Genomic DNA, 25,400 nt, shown 5'->3' with positions numbered 1-25,400 from the left:
TAGGTCCCTGTTCCCAAAATTTGTGATAATGATCTAATGCCTCAGAGATCTGAGAGCATCCTGAACGTTCACATACCATATTGTGCTACTTCATGCGCGCGCATTTTTCTACAAAATTTGAAACAAGGAAGTCGTCATAAAAGCGCACGCTCCGTGCGCGAGCTCCTATAAATCACTAACAGGAACTTGCAACGTCTGAAGAGATGATAAAGATAAGTAGAGGCCGAGGCTGCGTTTATTAAATCGACCTAAGGATTCCAAGGGTTTTGCTCTCACTTCTACAGGTGCGAGCAGCCTCGGCTTTAATAGAGGTCCTCAAGGAGTACAACGGTCTTCAATTCACTTTTCATTAAGCTGCGTTTTGAAGTATCAAAACATTACTTTTATGTGGAACTTGGGCCAAAGACGCAAAGGAACTCGATCTTTCTCTTTTACCGGAGTCCGTCGTAATGCATGATGGGATAACAATAGTAATACTGCCCAGTCTCATGACGACGGTTCCGCGTCCTGAACTTTGCAGTTTGAGGTTGGTTGTTCTTTTGTTGACACAAACTGCAGTCTTCTGCAGCCACCTTTTACAGTTCATTTAAGAGAAAAGTCTACTTTGGTTTGGTAGATCGAAAGTCTTTAAAAAGGTGCTTAAGATGGTAATGTGGGTACACAATCGACGCTAAACAGGGCAGTCAATATGTCAAGTCTCGTAATATTGGAGTCGGTGAGTTGACCAGGATACTTCGTTTATGAACTTTATGATTTAATTTTATTGACATTCTTTATCTCGTCCATTTCGGTTTGCTATATCTTGTATTTACATCGTAATTTACAACTCACGAACGCAGTTGATGTTTTACGCTGTTAAATTTCACACCCGCATTTTGATTACTAAATTATTTAAGGTGCTGCCAAACATGATGCTGGTAAAATTTTTCGAAGGTTAATCGAACTTTTTGCTGTAAGCTTCAACATAAATCGCTAGACCGTTGTTTGGTTGCATGTTTATTTAAGTGTCATCTAGTAGAGAGGAAGTTATCTCTATGATACTCCGCACAATAATTTCAAGCAGTAGAGTAAGATAATATCCTAATGATAGATCGATTTTTTTTTCCCATGGAGATGGAATATAGAGTTATCAGCATCGAATTTAAGTTGTTGAGATTTTTGTTTTCAACTTATCTTTTTTAGATATACTTCTGCACCTAAGTATTGTTATTTACTGAGTTCGTCATCGGTTGTGAAAGAAATCGAGCAAAGCTGTAAACAATATGTTATTCAATATATTATTCAATATTATTCAATAGTATAAAGTTGAATAGTTATTCAATATCAAATAATAAACAGACTCCTGCTGGTGTCAATGACCCTCTAGTGTAATTTTTATTGTCTTTCTTATGTCTTCCTGATACAATATCTGTTACTATTTTCATCAACTGAAGTACAGCAGAGGGAAAACTGAGATTTCACTGATAGGATAACAGATGAAAGATGAAAAAGGGGTTCAGTATTGGAATATTACAAGTTTAAAACTCTAATTTATAATTATGGCTGAGGTATTGCCTGACACTTAATGTAGTTCTTTGAAGGAATTAGCTGGCCTGGTGATCAGCTTGAAAGATAAATTCAATGAGAAAAACACAGATTCAATGCTTCCTAAATGTGCATGTATTATACATGTAGCCTTTGCCAAAACATTTTTATTTTATTCCTATGGTTTGAAATATTCATCCATTCAATTTAAAGTCTAATTTTTATTCCTCCTAATATAGGGAGCTGGTAGCTGACCAGAAATGCCAACAATGCCAGCATTTTTACATGAAGCTACCTGCTTTTACCTGAATTTACTAAAAATTTTGATCAAAAATGGGGCAAGTTCTGAAACACTGTTGAACAAATGTGTACAGTTGTATTTTCAAGTGCTAGTCAAATTAAATGCTAAGCTACCTGCTTTCAGCTGAATTTATTAAAAATGTTGATGAAAAATAGTGGAAGTTTTGAAACACTTTTGAACAAATGTATACAGTCGGCATTTTCAGGTGTTAGTCAAATTAAACACTAAACTTACGAGGTATAGATGAATCAATTCCACATTCAGAATTTGCTGGAAGGTTGGTGCAACCTTGCTGGAATACTAGGGACATAATCCCTTTACATCCTAACATCAGTTTGTATATTCTCCATACTGTTCTCTACACATGTCATAAGGTGCTGACAAGGAGAATTTGTTCAACAATCAAGACCCTCTTCTCGGTGATCATTCCTTTATTCTTGTGACCTTCATGTTTGATTCAGGGGACATTGTAAGAGGAAAACGGATGCTTATTACTCTTACAAGTCAAAGGGTTAAGTGGATGGTTCCTTGTATTATGTGTAATCTGAGAAAACAACATGGTGTCCTTGATAACTTGGCTTCGTATTATTGCTTAGAGATTGTCTTTTCCTTTAAAACTTGTTTTGAGCCCTGCTAATGGACATTTCAAATTGATTATCAAGAGAAGTATTTAACACTTTTGAAAAACAGAACAAACTGTGGCTCTGAAAATATTGATACCTTATTCATGATCATCATCATTTATTTATTAGCCAGTTAAAATAATAATAAAATAATATTTATACAGGTTTGACAGTATGGTAGGGTGAGGAGACCTCCAATATGTTTGCAATTAAGTTGTGGATGTGGATGTGGATGTGCAGCTTGCCCAATTCAGACTCATTTTATCAAAAAATCAATCATCTTTCTTTTAAAAGTAAAAAAGTTAATGACACCGGTGATTGATATTGGGAGAGAGTTCCAGATTTTAGGACCTTGGTAGAGTATTGTAAATTGTTTTAAGATTAGTACAACAGTTGTGTGGTCAATAGCAATTGGCTATTGTTGCTATTTCTGCAAGCTCTGTATAAATTTTTGCCTCCTTTTATTACTCAGGATGCAGGGGAACTGGGTGACATTGATGACAGACTCCAGAAAGATGGCTACAGAACAAATCTTCCAGTTGAGCACAAACTTCGCTATTTTTGGAGACAGTTTCTTCGATCTGAAACCAGTCTTAAATCCTCTCTGGAGAGTGTTGAGCAGCTGCGTAAACAGCATGGAGAAGAAATGATTGAGGTGGAGAACTATGTTGCACACATAAGACAACTGTCAGATGAAAGAGAAGCATTGACTCAAGAACTGGAGACTGAAAACGAGCAGCTTAAGGCAGAACTTGAGCAAATGAAAGTTGAAAAAGAGGCAGGAGCTTATGTCTCAGAGGATATATGTGACTTGTTAACTGAGTCTGGCTTGACGCAAATTGGAAGAGACACTAATCCAGTTAAGGAACAGGTGAATTACTTGATAAAGGAAAGAGCTTCACTGTCAGAGAAAGTGAAAAGGCTTGAACTTGATAATGAAACACTCAAGAATAATTCAAACTCAGAGCAGTCAGATAAGCGGCTAATGAAAATTATGGAGGAAGAGAGGAAAGACATGGAAGAGGAGATGAATAGAATGCGTGAAATGATGAAGCAAGTGAAACAGGAAGAAAGGAAGATTCATGAACAAGAAGTAAAAAAAGTTACGGATGAGAATGATAGCTTGAGAGCCCAGCTGGATAAAGTTGAAAAACAGCATAGTGAGGACTTGAAAGAACTAATTAACAGACATCAAGGTTTGTTCTTACAAAACACAATAATGTGTAGGGGCAAGTTCATTTATTATTCATTACAACAGAATTTAATGTTTCTTTTCTGTTTGTACTGAAATTTCCCAAATTGAGATTGTTCCTTCTTCTCATGTAACCATGATTATAAAACTTTCTTAAAATGTGATTGAGTATACCTTGGTTAGCCCTTGTTACATGTAGGTGTGCAACCAGAATTTTTTTTTCACTTCCATTTCTGATGAAAAAATGAATATTATTTTAGTGGACCAGTACTGCTTGTAGAAAGAAGTTTTTAAATATTTTTTTTTATTATCTGTTTACCATTTTATTAATTCAAAACAATAATATTAATTTCATGCTTATGTATTGTTCAAACTATATTTAGGAGAAAAATTGAAATTGCTGGAGGAAAGAGACCAAGAGAAAGAAAAAACTACTGCTCATGCAGGCAAGACTGATAGAGTAATGGCAGAAGTTGAGGAGCTGAAAGGGAAAATGAAATCCATTGAACTTGAGAAAACATCTCTTCAAGCCACAGTAAGTAAAAACCAAAAAAAATTACTTTTAATAGGCAGTTGCCTGAATGAACTGTAATACATTGTGTCTTTTTGTGAATTACCCTTTTAAAGTAACAAGTTTCTGAGAAAACCTTTATTATCCTTAGTACAAGCCACAAATGTGATGGCTCTTAAACAAATACCTGAAACTCTTACAAACCACAAATCAAAATGTCAAGCAAATGTCATATTTCTGAAATTTTGGGAATTTCCTTCCAAGAATGTTAATAATTTCCAGTGACTTTCCCCTTCTCTACTTAATCACCATCATGGTCCAAATTCACCTATCTCTTTCCCTTGATTATTTGTCAATAAAGTTGCAAATCCTCATAAAAATCTTTCAAGAAGGATCTGCTCTGTAGACATTCTTTGACTCATTTTAGCTGTATCACACTGGGATTTCTTTGCACAAATGGAGCAAATTTAAAGCAAATAAATGCTAGTTTGGTTGTTTACTCCATGATATGCTCATGAAACATTCCTAGTACCCTACCACAATACTCAAACCTTGCAAGGGTTCACTTGTACTGATTCCTACAATACTGTTGAAAAGGATGAAATCATGATAGTTCAATATTTTAACCACAGAAAAAGTGAATTGTTACCAACAGCTTGTACTTAAAAAATTGTTTTAATATTCCTATTGTTAGAACATTAATTTATATGAGATATGGTGTTGATATACAGCATAAATGTAAGATTCTTTACATTTTATAATAAAAGTGTAAAATGAGATCTTTCTAGTCCAACCAGACTGTGAAAGTTATCTAGTAAGTATAGGTGATGTTGTGTTTGTGGTACAATTTTGTGGTAACTCTGTCCTTTTAATATGGTAAGACCTGTTCTTAAGTTAGACTTCAATGTTACATGTACCTTTATTTGATACACAGGTACAGTCACTGGAAGAGGAAATTGATAAAGAAAAGGAAGAAATTAGTAAGACAAAAGCATCTCAAGAAGCTTCAATCAAGAAACTCAAAACAGAACTATCTGGCACTAAGCAAAAGCTCCAAGAGACAGAGGTTTGTCAGATGTAACTTGATGATTTAAATGAATTTTAATCAATTACACCCTATTCAATTTTGGATTGTTTAACACTATTTTCAGTTGTTGGGGAACAATGAAAAATTAAGTTTAGTGTGTGTTTTGAAGTTTAAAGAAGAATGGCAGGGAGATTATTGTCCAGAAAAAGTCTTGCTCCCAAAGCAAACTTGTATTTTCCCATGGCAAGCCTTAAATCATTCAGGGCTCTCACAGTTTCTCAGGAGCTAGGGGCCAGGAATTTCCTTTGGGATTCCCCCTTCAAGGCAAAGAGGTTTGTCAGTGAATTGACTCGTGGGGAACACTCCTTTTAATATGTAAGAATCAATGAAAAATTTAATAGTGTGCATTATGAATTTTTAAAATTCAGCACTTTTAAATGGTTATTCATTAAAATGAATAACCATTTAAAAGTTAGTGTTCAAGAAAATCTTGCTGTCAGAATGAACAATTATATTTACCCAAGCCTTCAAATAAATTTGAGAAATTTATACACATATAAAGTTCCAAATAATATTACTGTTCACCAGTAGTAAAGTTGTTTAAATATTGAAGAATATGTGAAAAGATAACAATACTACTAAAACAATTTCAATTATGGTGTTTCAATTCTTTACTTAATTGTAAAATTCTTTTGAAACTATGATTTTTGATATACTCTGAATTCTTCTTAATAACACTCCAGGTAAAACTCAAAACAATTGAAGAGGAAAAGAGGACCATTGAAACTCGGCTACAGGTGGCACAAAAAGACCTTACAACCATCCGTGATCGGGAAGCAAAACTCTCCAGTGAGAAGGTAGTGTAGGGAACTCTTCACTTCACCTGATTACTGTGAGGCAATTAATCTTGCCACTTTTCAGCTGAATTACATGACAGTATATACACAATGCCATGTGAAACTCAGTGGATTAGTGGCTTACATGCAAGACTCCTGATCAAGTGGTTTTGTTGCAAGCTCTGGCTTGTGTAATGTATCATTATATTTCTAGAACTTTTTGGTCGTTATTATTACTGGTTTAGTGATGCTATTATCAACTGTGGGAAGTTGCACAATTGAAAAAAAATTTACCTCCTTGATAAAGTAGTTTTTGGGCTCCTATCTGTAAATTTTAAGTGGATGATTAGGTTAATTTGATGTGTATTTCATCTTTCCTTCAGGACAATGTTTTGACTGAAGCTAAATCTTCAACTCAAAAGTATGTTTTGAACTCTAATTACCTAATTCTGTTTATCCTTAGAGGGTCAATATTATTTTTCTTTGTCTTGCAGCTATTAAACTTGATATAAATCATTGTTTTATCCACAAAGGAAAAAAAGAGTATTTTCTTGATTGAATGCTGGGAAGGTGATAAAAAACTTGAACAACCTTATATGGAAATTCCAATGTGTTTCTAATAATTTATGTGTAGGATTCATTGAATTATACTACTTTATAACTTGGTTTCAACTTGCTCTGATTTGATTGAAATACTAACTGTAATGAATACAATTTGATATTTATTTAGAACAGTCAGGGCCCTCTTATTAAAGATGAAATTTTGATTTTGGCTTAATCTTACCAGTGCATCATTTACAGCATACTGCTTTCCTCATTTAGGCAACAAATTAGAATACAACAACTTGGTGATGAAAATAGCAGTCTGAAAGAACGACTTCAGACAGCAGATGATACCATTGAACGACAGATGAAACAGATTGAAAATCTAACCTTACAGCTTGGAGAGGCAGAGAGGAATCTTGCAGAGAAAGAAGAAGATATGGAGTCTTTAGACAAATCATCTAAAGATGAGGTAATAATTATAACTGTATTAAAAGTGAAAGCCTTTTATAGATTGTTCCTATATTAGGGAACTGAATTATACATTTTCAGTAATGATTGCAATAGAGGGAATCATCTTTCTGAGCAACTCCAAAAGCTCTGCACTAGCTTACAGAGAATTGTGTTATTATTTGTTTGTTGATTCACTTTCAGATCTTGAGATTTTTAGAGGATTTTCATTTTTTTTCCTGGAAGTAACCAAAATTTCCATCTTATAAATTATTTGGAATGTGCAAGTAAAGCTTTGTATATATTACTGTGGGTTTTTCAACTTTGAGACTCCCCAGTCCCATCTTTGAATTAACTTAATGTCCATCTATCTCCTTGAGGCTAATTTGATAATGAATGAATGATTAAACAGCTAACTGGTGGTGTCAGTATTAAGCATCATAGTGCAGCTGGTAACAATTTTCAGCCTCTTAGTAATGACTGCATAAAATACTGATTGCAATTGCAGCTGAACATATAGTTCTTTTATTTGTACAAATCCTTAACTGTGATATTTTAGATTAAATGTCTGAGATTTAAAGTAATGTACCTCTCTGAACTGTCAGTCTTTCATGATTTGTAAAACAAACCTATTTGCCTCACATTAACAATGGAAGCAAGTATTAAAGATCTCCCTGTTGCTGAATTATTGATTTGTTTACTTCTATTTTAATGTATTAGCTCAACACACTGAAGGCAAAACTAGTCAGAACCACAAGTGAAGCAACCACTTTGAAAGAGGAACTGTCTGAAACAAAGCAAAGACTTAACAAGGTCAGTATATGAATCACAGTCAAGAAATTTTGCTGTCATAAATGTGGTTACAGTCTTTACCATGACAGTGGAAATACATATAATTATTATCAAGTATTCTTATGAGCTGCAGGCTACATACAAAGTATATAAGAAAAAGAAACATTAAAAGTGTATCACATATCAAGCACAATAATTATGTATTTAACCAGGCAAGAAAAGAAAATTTTGAAAGGTAAAGGGTGTAATTTTTAACAAAAACACACTTTTACTTGATTGTGTGTGCAGTATGGGAACACTTATCACTGACTCTTCACAGTGACCCAGTCAATGTCTATTTACTTTACATGATGCTCACTTGACATTAGCATTGCATGCATTTTACAAAAGTGTATATGTTGCAATCTCTCTGGCCTATACTGTACAGAAGTAATTTTTATCACAATCTACCCTGCCAGTATTTAAGTATAAGATGGTATATGTAAGAAAAAAATTATATACCAGTATTTAGAGTTTTTTATTTTGTAAAAGTCATACAAAAGACATGAAGCAGATATGTTTTAACCATTTTGCAAATTAGATCTTGTTACTACCAACTTATTGGTTTAGAAATATTGACTTCATTACCAAATACATTTATCCTTGTTGTAGAAAGCCAAGTTCATAACCATGTAATATACAGTATATTTGCCTTCCAGCACTACCAATTTGAAAGTGTGTATGAAGAAATTAGATTACTGCAGATAACCAGCTAAAAATTAATCTCTGAAAATTAAACATATCACTGCTTTGGGGTAACAACATTGGAGTCTATGTAGTTTTGAATAACAATAACACTATAACATCATTTTTCTCTGATATTTGTCCTGTGCAAGTCTTAAGCTAATATCATTTCCTTTAATAATAAGATTTTGTATTCCAGTTATTTACATTTTTGCATTCCCTGACACATGTGTTTTATGGCTTGTAGATTATGTCTGACCACAAGACTAATGAAATCAGTTATCAGGAAAAGCTAATGGCAGAGTCTGGCCGCAGCAAGAGTGCTGAAGAAGAGAAGGAACTATTGCGTGAACAGATTGTTGACTTGAGAAAGGTTAATGCATAACATATCAACTTAACCTTTTGAAATTTTGACTCAATCTTGAACTAAACAAACCAATGTTCCTGTATGCATTGTCTTACATTTCAGTATTAAGATGGTTCAATGAAAGGGGGAAATTTGTTCAAAATTTACTTCATTTAGAGTCATGACAGTTTCTCTGTAAACAGTGATAAAATACATCTCATTTTTAACCTCAAATGAGGGAACAATTATGAAGTTCTAATTACCAACTTAAAGCACTTAATTTTTGCATCATGTATGTACTCCAAAATGCATGAAACAATCTAAAATGACATTTACAGCTTCGTGTTGATGGGACTACATTACATAGTAGTTTTTTACTTTCTTGGCCATAGCTGTGTGGGATATCACTTCTAACTTGTAATATGTTTTGTGTGATTCTGTTTCCAAGGGGCTGTAACCATTTCTCCTTTAACACACATAATCAGGGACTAATTAAAATTCTTCTGCCCATTGAAGCACTTATCAAACAGATGCTTTTCAAAATTCACCTTAATATTGGCTTTAGAGTTGTTCAAAGTTTTGTTAAAAACTGGTGATCCAAATGACCTGTAATCTCTGCTATTTACTCTTTAAATTGTAATTGGAATGAGTAACTTGCAAGTAGCTTGCCAAGTATAAAGTATAGTTTAAAACCAATTTGTGTCATAAGACATTTGCTGGGAAATTTGGTAAAAAGGCATTACTTTTTGTTAATACTCAATCCCTTTGTAAATTTTTATGACAGGACTGTGCTTTAACATAAAAGCTGATCTCAATTTTTGTTTAACTAAGCTTTGTTTAGTTTTCTTTTCTAATGAAAAGTGGCTCACAATGCAACAATAGTGAACTGAAGTCATTACTCTATCAACAAAACAATACATACAAGATCTTTCAACACTTCATTATGACTGATCCCCCCTACTGAGCTATTTGAGAGCATTTAGAACTGATTTGGACTTTTTTTGTGGCACAATGTTGGGGGAAGATGACTGTCTTGAAGAAAAACTTCCACCAGATATCAAGGTATAAGGTTTTGTAAGAGCTTGGTGAAACAGGAATGTAAAGGCACTATCTAATCAGAAAGTTGTATGTTCTTGTTGGTACATGCAATTTTAGAAATTTAAAATTGTTACTGGCACTACTAAATGAATTCTAGCTTTCTATTACGATTTTTTGGTCAAATTGGTTCCATTGTACTTATTGAAACCAGTTGTTTGAACAAGTAAATTATGTTCTGTTTCTTAAGGAGTCAAGATTTTGTCCTTAAAATGCCTTCAAATCTTTCTTTGACCAATACTGGTGATGTATGACCTTACATAGTACACTGGCACCTTTATGTTACATTATTTGGTATATGAATTATGCAATGCATTTTCAATTGATAAAACAACAGGATCTTGAAGCATCATTGGCAGCTAGTATGAGCAGAGAGAAAGAAACCATGGAACAGACTGCAGCTTTGGAAAAAGAGAAGGAAAATCTAGCAAGAGAACTTGCCTCTTATATTAATAAGGAAAAGGACAAGGTACATGAGTTGTATATCGTTAGAAGTTTTAAGTTATTTTTGGAAAGCATAAGTGTTTAATCCATTTTATTAGGGTTGTCAAAGGTGCCAGCTATTTTGAATGCTTGTGGCTTAATCTTCAGCCTGGAAGCATGACTTTGTGCCACCTACTAAGTATTTCCGTCCAGAATCTTTTTTACAGCCCTGATTCTGTGCAGTTTGTCTTAAGCACTATTTATATATTGTATTTTTTCATGTTTTTTGTTAATAGTAAGTTTGCCCCTTCATTTTTCAGCTGTACAATGATTCAGTGATAGGGAAAATAGAGATTCAGAATTATTCTTTGATTATTTGATGGTCAATTTTTGGTTAAACTGTATTTAGCTTGTTGAAAGCAAGTTTCTTATGGCATTGTTTAATGTGAGAGTATAGTTTAAAGGTTAAGGGTGGCTTTGGTTCTGTCTGACCTTGATTGTACTGTGTAACGTCAGAACAGTAGGTTGGAAATGCCATGAGCAACAGATGAAAGGTTTGAAAGTTACCTTATAAGCCAACGGTGTCCTTAAGCATGTTGTGAATGGGAAATATATGATGTTTTGACCTGTGGAATAGATAACTTCAGTTGTGACAAGTAGTTTGTGACCCATCTAAGCTACATAGCCATTTGTTGAGCCTGAGGCAAATGTTACTGGGCCCTTTGTTTTCTGTAAAGGTTCTTGTATTTATAGATCACTTTAAGTACACAATTTAATTTCAGATCATTACTGATAGCTAAGATGAAGAAAGACACGATTAAATTAACTGATATGTACATACTGTTTCCTTGTTTCAGTCAAAGAAAACTGATGAGCTAACTGTACAGTTACAATCAATGGAAAATGAAAAGACTTCCCTTCACGCTGTTGTGTCCACACAAGAAAGACAGATTAGTGATCTCAATATTAAGGTACAGGACATCTTTAGTTAGATAGTGGTTGCCATGAGGGAGATGAGAGGATAAGTGATATCGATGGAGACCTATTAAGAAATCCCTCAGGGTTTCAAGAGCATGGCTCAAAATACATTTTGTATGCCATGCATTCCTAGTAGCTTTGACCCACGAGAGAAACTGGGAAAGGTTTAAGTTTGAGTTATTAAGAGTTGAGATCAAATATAAACGATAGTAAGGGGAAACATTTCTTTGTTTCTTCGTTTCGAGCGTCTCGAAACTCGACACGAGCCACGATCCTCGATCCTCGAAGTTTTTGAGAATCGAGGATCGAATTTCGATGATCTGTCAACCTACTTTTGAGCGGTGCAGTACCTTTCACATAAGTGTCACCTGTGGTATCGTGCTGACCAGAAAGAATGGAATGTTTGAGGGATAAAAACAAAGCTCTTTATTACTATGGGTGACTGTACTTTAGTTAGCGAAGCTTCAACTGGACTCTATGTCTATCGATCCTTGTAATGTCAGTACCTTGTTTTGACTTGTCACTTTTGTACAACCATGTCTAGGGTAATCAAGGTAAAATTTAATGGTAGTAACTTGAAGAGCAGCGAAAATTGCGGCTTCCAGTCAACGCGAGGATCAAGTTATTGATGTTCAAGTTGCCTGGGTTGAAGTTAGGGAAATTGATGTTGGTTTGAGTCAGTGGAGGGTCAATGGTAGAGAGGTTTCAAAATAGTGATAACAACTGTATGCGCTTTGTGTTCTTACTAGGTTTCATAGTCCCTGTTACAGTCGGTGTTTCCTTTGGTTTTGGATTCTAACATCACTTTTGTATTAATTTATGCACAATAAACCGTTTATACACAGCTGCATATCTATTGGTCTTGTCTTTGCTTACGTGGTACTGTGTTTTGAACTGTTTATGGTACCAACAAAACTAAGTACAAAATTTTTGTGCAAACATGGGCGAAAATTTCTTTGTAGTTAAAATTGTTTGTATAAATGCGTTTTCAGTTGCATTGACATTGAGCTTTTTCTTTCCTCCTCTTTTTTTTTCAGCTGGAGAAAATGGATGAGAAGTGTGCTGAGTTTGAAGAGCAACTGCAAAAAGAACAGAACAGAACTTTAGGTAGGATGCCACATGCACCAGATATGGTGACAGTTTTTCACTATGATCTTGTTATTCGAAGGGTGCATAACACCTTCTAACGGATAAGTCACAATCCTAGGAATGGTGTAGTTTTTTTGTGGACTCCTATTCACTGGATATTTTTATGTTGTTCACCCTTCAAACAAATGCAGCCTGTCCCAGCTAGATTATTCAAAGGATAGATTGCAACCCAGTTGAAAACCTCTTTTAGTCTGTCTTTTTGTGCCATAAATAGTTATTGGCTTACTGGAAAGTGTTATTAGTTCATTGAAGATCTAGGCAAGTCTAACGATGTCAGGTCAGCTGTAGACTACAAGCAGTCCCTCCTTTACGGCGAAGTGCCTCGCGCGAGGCAAAAAAAATTAGAAACAAAAAAAATTGATGTTAGCACGCCACGCTAAACTTTGGGTTCATGCGCCTCACTCTCAGAGTTTCCGCGCGTGCGCTTACATCAAAATTGTTTTTCTTCTTTTTTACTCGCGCAACGGACTTCGCCGAAAAGGAGGCACTGCTCGTAGTCAAGTTCAGCTGATCCACGCCCTCCTCCCCCTAGATGTGCTTACTAGGGGACCGAGGTCCCCAAGTTAGTCAGTTGAAAAGAAAGCTAATGACTCTCTTAATTGTCTATGGGAAAGGTCTTGTTCCTTTCAAAGCTGTTTCGAAATCGTGGTGTCAACATTTTCTTTTGTTTTATGTTCAGAGTTAAGCACACGATACGAATTCACTCAAGAGAGCAGCAGCTCTGCTAAACAAGAAGTAGATCAGCTTAAAGAGGAAGTGAAAGTGATGTCTGCACAACTTCTTAGACAGCACAATGCTTCCTTGGATAGTCAAGTGCGTAGTATTTACTTTATCACATAATTTTTTTACAACTCGTGCTAAAAGTCTCTGAAGGATTGCCTCTCGAAGGCGAGGCAGTCATTCAACTTCATACCAAGATTTTACTTTTTCACTTCATTTTAGTACTGATATCTAAGATAATCTTGAAAAAGTTATGACGTTAAAACTGGCCGCAGCTGGATAGAAAGAAACGAGAGAATTAGTGGCAATTCGACCCTAAAAGTTAGTTTCATGATGCGAGGTCGTCAACTGATGGAAACAATACGATAGAGAATCGGATGTCATGAACGGTTTTCATTATGTTATGTTGGATAAAACAACAAATGTCTACAAGTTGAAGTAAATTATGTGGTTTTAATTGTCCTTGTGAATGTTCGTGTTTATAGGCCAAGTATGAGAGGCTAATTGTGGACATGCGCAATGAGATCGAGCGTGAACGAGAGAAATCCTCCGCAGAGCGTCACTCCTTGGCGAGTCAGTTAGAGCAAGCAACCCGGGAAAGTAAAGATTTAAGTGCACTTTTACGAGAAAGAGATGAGGTAATGCTCTTACTCTGATTAGGAAAGGTTTCTTAACTTCTTTCTTTAACCCTTTTTCGATCTCAGGAGTGACAAAGCCCTATTCATTTTATTTTCCAAACTGAGACGAGGAACAACACAAGGGTAACTGACTCAGAACCTTGCATTTATTTTCTTGTAGGAGCTTATTGCCCTTCGTGCAGAGCTCACCAACGCTAGTCACACTGGAACCAAGGCTTCTACAGCTCTGGAATTTGAGAGCAAAATGAGAGGAAGCCTGGAAAACAGGACAGCGCAACTAGAGAATGAGCTCAGTAAGGCCTGGGAACAAATTAAGGAATTGTCTGAGAAGGGATCCACGTTGGAGACAACAAAGAGGCACCTAGAAATTGAACTGGATAAGGTATTGCTTCTTTTGACCTGTTCACAACCAACTCACTTCGACACATGATGAGAGTCAACGGTCAGATTTCCACTTCCTTTTGAGGAGATGAATTAACCCTAAGAGTTTTTTTAACATCTTATTTCTCCCTACAATGTCACAGCTGAATCAAATATTAAGGTGATAAGAATCAAGAAAATGATCACCAGGTAGAGAAGCTGTTGACTGTTAAACACATCCTCTTTGTCAGTACCATAGGAAATGTTTAGAGAACACTATGAACAATATACATACTGATTTTAATGTGTTTAAGGTTAAAGAAGATATCTGAAAACCAATTGGGTGAATAACTCTGAAGAATGAATATAGTGATGCAAATCAAACTGCAGTTAGTAAACTTAGGTGCTGACTCTTCAGTAAATTGTGGCGACAAATGCCAGGAATACAATAAATTTGTCATTAAAAGTAGCTGCTTATAAATAGCTGTTCTTCATTTCGTCACCAACGTGGGACCCAGAAAAATGTATGTTCTTCACAAATGTACTTTTAAAAACTTCAACGTGTCATAATCATGGTAGTAATTTAAGCTCATCTTTTGCAGTGTCGTTTATTCTTTTGGAATCGAACCTTCGCTATTTCCAACACTGATAAATTTATTGATCCTAATACTTGTTTATTTCCAACAGAAAATGCAGCAGCTGCGTCAAACAGAAAGTACACTTCATAGGAGACAAGCGGAACACACTGCAGTTCTAGTTGCTAAGGATACTGCTCAACAACAAGCAGAGCAGGCTGAGACTAAGGTGGAATGTCTTGCATTTTTATTCAGTCTCCTGTAGTTATTTGTTTATTTCGCTATATTTTCAATTTCTTCTACTCTTTCAGTCTATTCCCATCTTTGCCAGTTCTGTTCATTCATTTCCTCCTTGACTTCCTTAAAGGGCATGTAAACCCAAAAAACGTTCATTTTCTTTTCACATAGATGTTTAGTAAATATATCAAGTACACCAAAGGTACCATTCGTTTATTCTCAAAAGTCCATTTTCACTTTGTAAAAGCTCTTCCAAATTCGAAACATTCGCCATCTTGAATGGCGCCATCTTGAATGGCGCCATCTTGAATGGCGCCATCTTGAATGGCGCCATCTTTCCTGTGACGTCACGGGTGGACCCTTAAAAGTCTCGTTTTATAATCGCGTGAGGCACGAAGGAGTCTTTTCTACAGCCGTTGTTTGCTGGTCTCGTCATGATTTTTTTACTTACAGTTTGCTTCAATATAATCAATTTTTCGTAATGGTGAAGCGTTGTACCGTCCAGTTTTGTACTGATTCAAACAAAACTGGGCATACAATGCAAATATTTCCAAATGACGCAAATTTGGAAATGACGCAAAATGAAGCGACAATTTGTGAAATTTGTTCAAGTGAAAATAGCCGATTTCGTCGAGCCGTTCGAACGTTCTGTTGTTTGTAGCAGTCATTTTTCTTCCTGGTGCTGTACCGACGATTCAGGCCTCACCAGAAGCAAATTATTCGGAAGACGAAAAACAACCCATACAGTCGGCAGACGACGAGGATTCGGAAGTGGCTGACCAAACTGAGAAAGAAGTTGAGCTCTTCAAAAGTTAGAGGTCAACAGAGAAAGTACAAAATCGATTTACATGAGAACGTTTCGTTAATTAAACAACAATAGCTTTATTGGTTCTCTAAAAACATCTTTTTTCTCATCTAATGAAAGATTATGGGGAAGCCAGTTGTTTGGGAGCCAGCGCTGAGCCCGTAAAAGACACTGACATGTCTGAACCTTTGCCTGAATTCGAAACACGTATCAAAGAAAGAGAATTCAATTCGTTGATATCAGTGTGTAATAACGTGATCTGGAATTTTGTCGGTTCTATACAAAGAATTCTATACAGGATCCCATAATCAACCCTTATGTTCTATAAGAAAATCCATGCCAGCCCCACTTAGTGCTTCCTTTGAGAAACCCTGCAGAGAAACAGCAGAAGAATTTGTGTCGCGGTTTTCACAGCAGTGAAAATACATTCAAAGGTCAATAGGACAATATTCATGATTTTGAGTACAACTTAAAAGATCCTGATTTCAGCTTGCAAAACTATCTTTTCAATATTTCAAATCGAAGCAAACACAAACAGGGTTGGATAATTATGAAGGCCACACAAGGAAATGTACATGATACAACTTGTTTATCGATGGAAATGCTTCTGAGATGAAGGATATTGTTTACCGCACAAGATAGCACAGCGACCCTAAAGTGTTTGCCGTGATATCCCCAACACCAACGAACAAGCTATCTGTAGCAAATTAAGCGAAATTTCCTGCCAGGAAAGAAGCGAAAAACAACTAGCTCTAGTACTGTTTTATTAAATCAATGGCAGAAACAACTCAAGTAAATCGATCTCAAAATGTAACAAAACAGATGAAACAGAAAATATTTAGCTCAGTCGTTTCCGGTGTGATTATCTGTGCTTTGCTGCTGCCTGTAAGCGTACTTGGCCGTCTCCAGCACCCAGAAATCGAGGCAAATTGACTGAAAACCTGGATGCTCAGTGATACAACTTATCTAGGTTTCAGGCCATTTTGCCACAATTGCCCGATTTCCGTACAACAAACACTTTCATGAGTTGTCGGCATTGGTTAACAAGTTCCACACTCGCACCTTTGATAATTTTATATAAAACACTCTCAGAAGCTCAAGTTTAAAAAATTCTGTTGCATTCCTTTAGATTGTACCCTCGCTTTATTGCATTTTCATGTTAAATACAAATAAATCACAAAGTAAATTAAATACCAGTCTGAGTTTCCGAGACGGTCGCATCGCTGTCGACATGTTCTGTACTGTCTTCGTGCGGATCGCTTCGGTGAACCCTACGCGGCTCATATTGTTAGGGACGTGGCCCAGACTCTCCTGAAGATTCTGGATTATCCCCAGCGCTGTCATGTACTAAGCTTAAGGCATTCGGGTCGCTATCTTCTGAAAAAACATCTTCCGAACTACCGCTACTTACACGAACTCCCACACCAGTTCTACTGGGGAATATGTGTTGCGCAATATTTTGGTTCCACCGCTTACGTCACGACTTCTCGCTATTGTTTTTACCGGAAATGGAATTTCAGTTGAAAATGCCGATTTTCTCCTAAAATAAGTCGAATTGGACAAAACTAATTTCAAATTCGTTTTCTACGCCACTTTTTACATAGTATAGGAAAAACATGTATTTTTGGGTTTACATGCCCTTTAAGCGATTTGTAACATCATTAACCTTTTGACCCCTTAAAGTGACTAGCTTCTAATTTCTCTTAACAGTATCACCCCTGAATCAAACATTAAGGTCTTGAGAATAAAGGAAATGATCATCAACTAATGAAGCTCTTGATTGCTGTACAATTCTCCTTGTTGTCACCTTGAGAAATGTATAGAGAACAGTATGGAGAATATGTACACTGATGTTAGGGTGTAAAGGGTTAAAGGGATACAAACTGGTTTTTGACAGCAGCACATGAGTGTATGTAGTAGATACGTGTATTTTATTTTATTTTTTACTTTTTGGTATTAAGTTGGCAGTTTTAAGGCACGAGTTCGAGGGAATCAGTGAAAAGTTGGAGCTCACACAATCAGAACTGAGGCTTGCAAATGAGCAACTGGCTGAAATGAAGCTAACTTCTGAAGAAAACAACACTCTAAGAGTTCATCTGGAAGAGGAAGAGGTTAACAAGTGAGTAATTGGCGTGAGAATTACTCCCTAATTCGATGACATGTTTATAAGGAGTGTACATTACAACTTTAGAGGTGACGCGAGATAATTCTTTGAACAACTGTCTCCTTCAAAAACCAAACGAGCAACAATTCTCTGAAAAAGTGTCGCCTTAAAAAACAAAATGAGTGAAATCTTCAAATAATGTTATGGTTGTCGTTCACAAAATTTGAAAAATGCTCGGCACCCATCAAAAGAGAACCAGCATGATTTTTTTGCGAGATCATTAGATGTAGATTAAAAATTAGCCCTCTGACATTTATAAATATTATTGTACTACGTGCCTGTAACGTTATGGGCAGTCTTACGCCATTTGGAACCCAGTTATATGCTTAATACTATTGCGAAAATTTAATCAATGACACTTGTTATTACGAAATTAACTAATGGAACGTGATGATTTCATTCCATAAATGCCCATAAATCGTTGAGTTCTGTTTAAAATTGATTTGTTATAAATTCTCTTTTATTTGACAAAACCTGTCTTGTAAAAAAAACCTTGATTTTGTTCAATGAATTAAGTAAAATATTTAAATGAAAACGAAAAAGTTAAAAAGATGATACTGCAAACTAAAGTAACAATACATGTTGGCCTAGCAAAGAACACAAAAGTAAAACTAAAAGCCCTGACACGTTATAAACTTATGCGCCACATTTTTGCAATAAAAGAATAACTAAAATGTAAAATTTAAGATTAAACGCATCACAATGAAATACTCGTATTATGTAATTCACCAGACTGTAACACTATTTATTTAAAACTCCTTAAGTTATCTGTAACGTAAAGAAAAAAATAATCGACTCTTTCGTGTAAAAAAGAGTGTTATAACTGTTAAACGTTGTCTTTATGTTGCACTGAAATCTGAACATAACTGGTGTGATGTTTTCCAACCTATATACCTAAACCTTGCCAGACTCGCTTGTGTTGTTATAGAACTCGAGGAGATGCTCAGGTAAAGATAACAATGTTAGTATATCGTTATTACTAATGTTAGCGAATAATGATCTTAACCACTTTTATGTTTTATATTCTTTTTCTTCTCTTTAATGACTAAATGCCTTTAATTGCTGAGAATACTGGACTTAAAAAATAACTCTATTTGAATTTATCGTAAAAGCGAGGTTACATTTATAGCACAGAGAAAAGCAGAACAAGATAACAGTTCTATTCGTCAGCATAATGCCAAATTTAGTGCGTTTAACCGTGTAATTGGTTGAAAGGCCAATACTGGAAAGATTTCTTTTTGAGCTGACGTCGATGTAAGAAAAATACTCCTTTTAGTCCTGAGGTCATCTGCAAATGAAATGTTAGTTTTTAGTTCTTTAGAGCCCTTAAAACGTTCAATGAAAGGAAAAGTGGGATGAAGTCAGTATCTTGTTAGAAAACAAGCTTGTCTTATGTTGTCCGTTTGAATTAAGTAGCTGTTAAATTTTTCGTTCTGATAGTCGCATAGAACATCACCGGATGTTCTAGGAATTTTAAGGCTCAATAAGGTTCAGCTGAAAAGGGGATTGACCGGGCTAATTTATGTATTGATTGGGGCAAGGTGATATGGTTATCTTAGAACCCTGTCTTGTGCAAGGATTTGAGATCCTCCCTTGTCTTTTTAGGGGAATACAACATCAAACTGTTCAAGAACTAGAAAAACAAGTCGAACTTCTTCGTGATAGAGATGCTCAGCTTCAATACACAGTCAAAGAACAAGAGGCAAAGATAGAGGCGTTGAAACAAAAAGTCAAGAATACTGGAGATAAGGTAGTTTATCTCTCTGCAGCTCATTTACTCTCGTGGTCAACGTGCATATTATTCCAATGCTTCGTTTTCTTCGTTTTTGTCATGATGCACAGGAAATGACAACTAGGGGTCAGATTTCTTTCGTCTCACGCAGTATATATGACGCCTCACCAGTTACACTTAGCCTGCGTGCACATCTATATATTACCCCCGAGGAGGGAGTTTTTCATCTGGTAGATCTTCATTGTCCGTAAAAATCAGTCATAAATTGCTTCTGGTCCTGTCAAGTTCAGCTGGTAGAAAAGGCTGCGTTTTTTTTTCGCTATTCAGGGTTAAGCGCGAGTGGAACGCGATGGACAAGTTAGTCACGCGAGTCACGCGTGAGAGAAAGAATGACCAGCTGAAGAAGGCAAACTAAGAACAAACTATGACTGTTCTGCGGGCTAGACTATCCAATAATATACTAGAGAAACTAAATGAAGCACATCCAAACTTGTTTTGTCTTGATTATTTCTTGATAGCATAAGCAAAAGGAAGATGATGCAAAGTCTCTGACAGAAAGAGTGAACGAGTTCCAACAAGAAGTGGAGTACTTACAGGGAGAGTTAGTTAACGCTGCGGAAAGAATTGATCAACTACAGAGGAAAAACGACGAGAGAAAAACCAAGGCTCATGCCACAATCAGATCACTTAAGTGAGTCTTAAACTTTCTACGCGATGTTTAGTTCAGTTATCTCTTTCATTCTGTCACAATGGGCAAAAGCGTAGAAAGCATTATATTCCTAACTTTGTTTGATAAATATTCTAGCGCCTCTTTTGCATTATTTCTGGTTGTATTGATGCCATGCAACAAGTGGCGTTTTGAGGTCACTTGTATACAGTGGAAGAAACCTGCTCAATCTAGTCACATTTCAACAGTCGAACATTACGAGCGAGGTAATGTTCCTGATTCTTATGGGGTAAAGTTTGTTTAGACGGAGTTTACGGTGGAACAAAATAAGCATAAATCTCGGTGCTTTTCGTTGGAGTATCAGAAAACTAACACCAAAGTAATGACGACGGTCAATCAGAACACAAACCGAAGAATTATTACCTAAGGGGTCAATAGGAAGCGACAGTAAATTTATGTCAGTAACCTTGGCGTTTGGGAAATTGAAGTCGCAGTTGGGTTACTTTCCTATCTAATTAGTTGAGAGAGTGAGGCAAATTTCTCGACCAATCATAGAGCGAAGTGTAATGAAATGAATGCATTCCCGGATTATTCTCGACATTCAGTTGGAAATTACTCCAAAGTAGAATTTTCCTGATTTCAGGGATAGATTTGCACGTGAAAAGAGAAACCTCGAATCCACAGTGTTGTCCTTACAAAGCAGTTTGGAGCTGACTCAGGAGAGAATGAACAAGGAGGAAGAACTTAAGGGCACAACACAGGCCGTTCAAAAGCAGCTCATGGGAGAGAAACGAGAGCTACTTGCGAAGTGAGTCAATCGCTCTGCGTTTATTCTCATCAAACAAGAGTAAACAAAGGCTGAGGATTCTCCGCTTTTCTAACATCAGATTAGAGTTAACGTGGATCAGATGAAAAGTGGAAATCACGGAGGAGTCGGTCCATAATTGATATTAATAGGGTATCATTTTACAATAGCAGGAATATTGATAAACCCATATTCCCAGTTCGATATCCTCAAACAAATCTAAATCAAACGCGACATCTTTAAAAATGTCAGCTGGCAGCGGGCGTGGAGCTGGATCTGGGACTACTGAGAAACAAATCAATCTGTTTGTCAGAGCGGGACTAGAACCTGGAACCTCTGAATTAAGAGTCCAGTCCACTCTCCAGTCTACCACACTGCCTCCCTTGCAACCGAACAGTGAAACCTAGCGGACTTCTCAACTTTGACTATTCTATTCTCTCTGAAGTGAACATGTATTCGTGTCCTAAAGCCGGTCATTCCGGTAGAGTATTACCAGGGACACGATAGTAAACTCTAGGTTTTCGTTTTATTCAAACAGATTAACGGACAGCGAGGAGGTTATCCGAGAACATCTGAGAAGTTTACGCCAAAGGGAGGCTGCACTGAACGCGTTGGAAAAAGAGAATTCTGAACTCCACGACAAAGTTAACTTGCTAGTGCAAGAAAAGAGTACCATATCAAGAGAACTTGAGAAAACCAAGGTTAGTCAGTCAGTCAATGCGGCGCCGCCAGTTCATTTGGTATCAAAATTTTGTGCGTAGACTTAAATTTAAAAATGTATTTCGTAACTAGTAGCAGCATGTTAACAAGGCTGCAGGTCACGTCGCTGGTAACCTGTCTAAGCTAGTACTTTTGCTGAGGGGGTAAGTGTTCGTGACTGTTGTCATAGCTCTCTCGTTTCCATCGAAGGTGAAACTGGGCTAAATTGACACGTTTTCATTTCTTGTCAGTTGTTGTTCCGAAAGGTATCTGTGGTAGTTCATTTTAATTCTGAAACTAGTTATTTTTTTTCCCTCTCAATGGAAACATTCTGAATCAATTCTAGGCTCTTCTATCAAGTTCATATACAAGCCCCAAAGCATCAGGACCCATTGACTCTCAAGCACTTCAGAGCGCTTTGGCGCGTCTGAATCAGGTGGATACACTGGAGAGGTCCTTTTCATCGAGCTCTCCTGACTTGTACTCCCCTGAGCACAGGTCCCCAGAAAGAACCATGGCAGGTAACGCACTGAATGGTTCTTTCAACGGTTCATATCGGCCGGGACAGATGAATAGCACAGTACAATGATACATTGGGTACCTTGTGCGCACATACTGTGGACGCTTCTGTGAACAATCCTGCATGCGTACGTCAAGAGCGGAGTTCCTTTATAACAAAAACAAATATTGTTGTATTTGTTTTATTTTGTGAAAACAACAGTCCTTAGATGGAAAGAGATCATCGACTGATACTGGCGAAAAAGGAGTGAAAATATAACCGCTACCCAAATAGGAAGCTATCCTTATTTGGTTTTCTCATTTTTGGAGTGCTACTGTTACAGTTTACACCATCTGTTGATAAGGAGATTGTTGAAATGACCGGAGAGTGATCTCAAGCCTATTACTTGCACCTAGAAATTGAGAGCGATTATTTATGAACCATTCAGTCTTGTCTCTTGATACATCCTGCAACCACCAAACTGACTGAGATAAGGATGAACGGGAAAAAGGATCGCTGACTAGTTTTTTTGTTTGTTTGTTTGTTTGACAAAGGGTTCGCTTAACTTATTGCATTTTCTTCGTTTTAAAATTACATTCGGTGCGAAAGCTGTCCGAGAACCACACAAACTGTGAACTAATTGTTAAATGTGGACGAAAGTAGAAATTTGTAGTCACAAAAGAAAGAGTATTGCAAACTCCTGAACAATTTTACGAGAACCCCCTCTTTTTAAGTTGGTTATTTTTACTTTACTGAACATTGAAAACCCTAATTGTGAATATTTAAGTCTGGAATCGTAATTTATAGAAATAACCACAGCTTCTTAGATAGTCACTGAAGAATTCGCAATACTTTTTAACGCAGTTTTGAAAACATTTTTAATGATACTTAGACCTAGAGATCGTCTAAACTTGTGTCGGTCTCTTGGAGTGAATTACGAAGTTAACTAATGTGTTCGCGAGGATTAATATATTTCTTGTATAGAATTGTTAATTTATTATCATGGCCGCTATTGACAGTATCTTCAAATGGTATTATATAGTAATATTACTTTTATACATTTATAACTGTATTTTTAAATTATTGAACAAGTTATTGCTGTAAGTATTTTGTATAACAGATTTACATAGAAAGGAAAAACCGACGTAATGCTGGTCTTTGGTAATCTCGCCAAATAAAACAAATTTTCATTTTGTAGTGGCATACGACAAGATCGAGAACTCTGTGCTGTTTTAGGACTTTGATGAAAGTTGTTTGAACAACAGGTAAAAACTGCTCTGAACGTAGCTTGCAAGAGCTTCCATAAACACTACAGCATGAGCAACCAGGCGTGCAAGATTCTTGATGGCTAACTAAGCGGGAGCTGAATGTGAAGGGTTTATGCGAAGTCGTCGTCGCCGACTCGAAACGCGCAGGCTTCGCCGCCAGTGTCTCAGCGCCAATGAGAGGCTGCTTGCAGGCTACTTTGAGCGCTAAGATGGGGTTTCATGGGCGGATGATCATCATCATGAGAATTTATAGTAACAGACAACATTGATGCTTATGCTTCATCAAATCATATAAATGCTTGGCATGTCTTGGCCCTTCTCTATAAGACTGATTAGTTAAAGTGAATTTTACTGCCTAGTTCCCTTTATAAAATAAACTCAAGAGTCGTGTAAACGAAAATAAATCCGATGAGAAATCTGCTTGACTATCTTTGGTAACTGCTAAAAATGAAAAAAAATTGCAAGCCACCCCTTTTACGGGTGTAGTCCTGCAACTTGTTTTCTTCATGAACGTTATTGTAACTTAACTCTCTCTTGCCCATGGCGATAAACTATCATCAGGGTAATCAAATTAAAGTGAAAACTATCAGTGTCAACGAAGTGGCTGTAAACATTTAGCATGAAGATTCACTATGCATGACTATGTAAATGCAAGGGATAAGTAAGTAATTCCGGTCTTGAAAAATCTAGCTCTTGCTTTGTATACAATAGACTTAGCGAAGAGTTTCTTGAAAAAAAATTGCTTGAAAATCATTTGGTTTGACTAGATAAATACTCTTGAAGAAAGGTACCTGAAATTCTTCAAGCTAATTGACAAATCGCTCAAGACAAAATCAACCAAAATTTTCTACGCTTGATTGCCGAACTACCCTCTTCTGATAAAAAAGAGGCTTTTGAATGTTTTTAAATGCTTAAGTTGCCTAGAGTAAATTATCAACTCTACGACTTCAGATCTTTACAAGTAAATGCCAGATGAGCTTTTTACAGAAATGTTTTGCAGTCTGTATTAGTCTCTTCCTCCGTAACTGGCGTCCTCCCACTGAAGGGAGACGATGGAGAGTTTATAGCTTGTTTCAGTCCTTTACATTTCGTTGAAGTAAGTCTATTTTACTTATGGCTCTTCGGGTGTTATTGATCCCGGCCAATTTCCAAAGTCAAACTTCGCGTTGTCGCCATTTAACAGAGATGGGGCCCATTGTGAAATTTCGTCAAATTTCGCCTGCTTTGTTGCACGGTCTTCAATTAAAGGTGTTACGCTAAGAAGTTTACCGATCATCTCCGCTTCCTTTCTGGCACATGGCAATGGCAGCATATCGATATTAAATACTAGTAGTGATATGTTCGTGACATGAATCAAGTTTAATATCCACTGCGAATACCATGAAGTTTCTACAGTTCAGTAATATATAAAGCACCCGAAATATTAATCCGAGAAGTTAGTAGTTCGACACCTATCAACAGCAAACTGTGTTTCTTTCTTCTCAGTTCGTCATTTCACTTCCTAAAAAAGGCAATCTTTCAGTTTGGCTGGTGTTTACGTTTTCTGTGTAAATTAATTGCCCACCACACCAACTTTACTGTGTTTGCACACGAAAAAGACTCACTTAAACTTGCGCAGGTTTGTAAATGGGAGCAAGCAATTTTTCTCTCGTTGAGGGCGTCGCAGGCTACCGTCAAGTCTCGTTTGACTCCAAGAAAAGCCTCTTGTTCGAGGATTT

At 36.5% G+C, this 25,400-nt stretch overlaps 1 protein-coding gene and 1 long non-coding RNA gene across 2 annotated transcripts; one reads left to right on the top strand and one right to left on the bottom strand.

The window, feature by feature from the left end:
- Positions 1-453: 453 nt before the first annotated feature.
- Positions 454-24,101, top strand: LOC113672196 (uncharacterized). The gene is made up of 22 exons (XM_027188473.2): positions 454-715; positions 2,921-3,644; positions 4,024-4,175; positions 5,086-5,217; positions 5,922-6,035; positions 6,398-6,435; positions 6,837-7,029; positions 7,728-7,820; positions 8,770-8,895; positions 10,301-10,432; positions 11,244-11,357; positions 12,402-12,471; positions 13,193-13,326; positions 13,719-13,871; positions 14,032-14,253; positions 14,919-15,035; positions 17,810-17,967; positions 19,618-19,762; positions 20,263-20,435; positions 21,055-21,219; positions 21,755-21,917; positions 22,262-24,101. The coding sequence occupies exons 1-22, from the start codon at positions 689-691 to the stop codon at positions 22,502-22,504; spliced, it is 3,588 nt and encodes a 1,195-aa protein (XP_027044274.2). The 5' UTR covers positions 454-688; the 3' UTR covers positions 22,505-24,101.
- Positions 15,906-17,283, bottom strand: LOC149041347 (uncharacterized). The gene is made up of 2 exons (XR_016179386.1): positions 17,043-17,283; positions 15,906-16,219 (listed from the first exon to the last, which is right to left on the bottom strand). It is a non-coding gene; the product is annotated as an uncharacterized LOC149041347 (long non-coding RNA).
- Positions 24,102-25,400: the final 1,299 nt, after the last annotated feature.

Source organism: Pocillopora damicornis, chromosome 8 (assembly GCF_964200805.1).
Source record: "Pocillopora damicornis chromosome 8, jaPocDami1.2, whole genome shotgun sequence".
Lineage (NCBI taxonomy): Eukaryota > Metazoa > Cnidaria > Anthozoa > Scleractinia > Pocilloporidae > Pocillopora > Pocillopora damicornis.
This window is presented reverse-complemented; position numbering and strand designations above follow the sequence as displayed.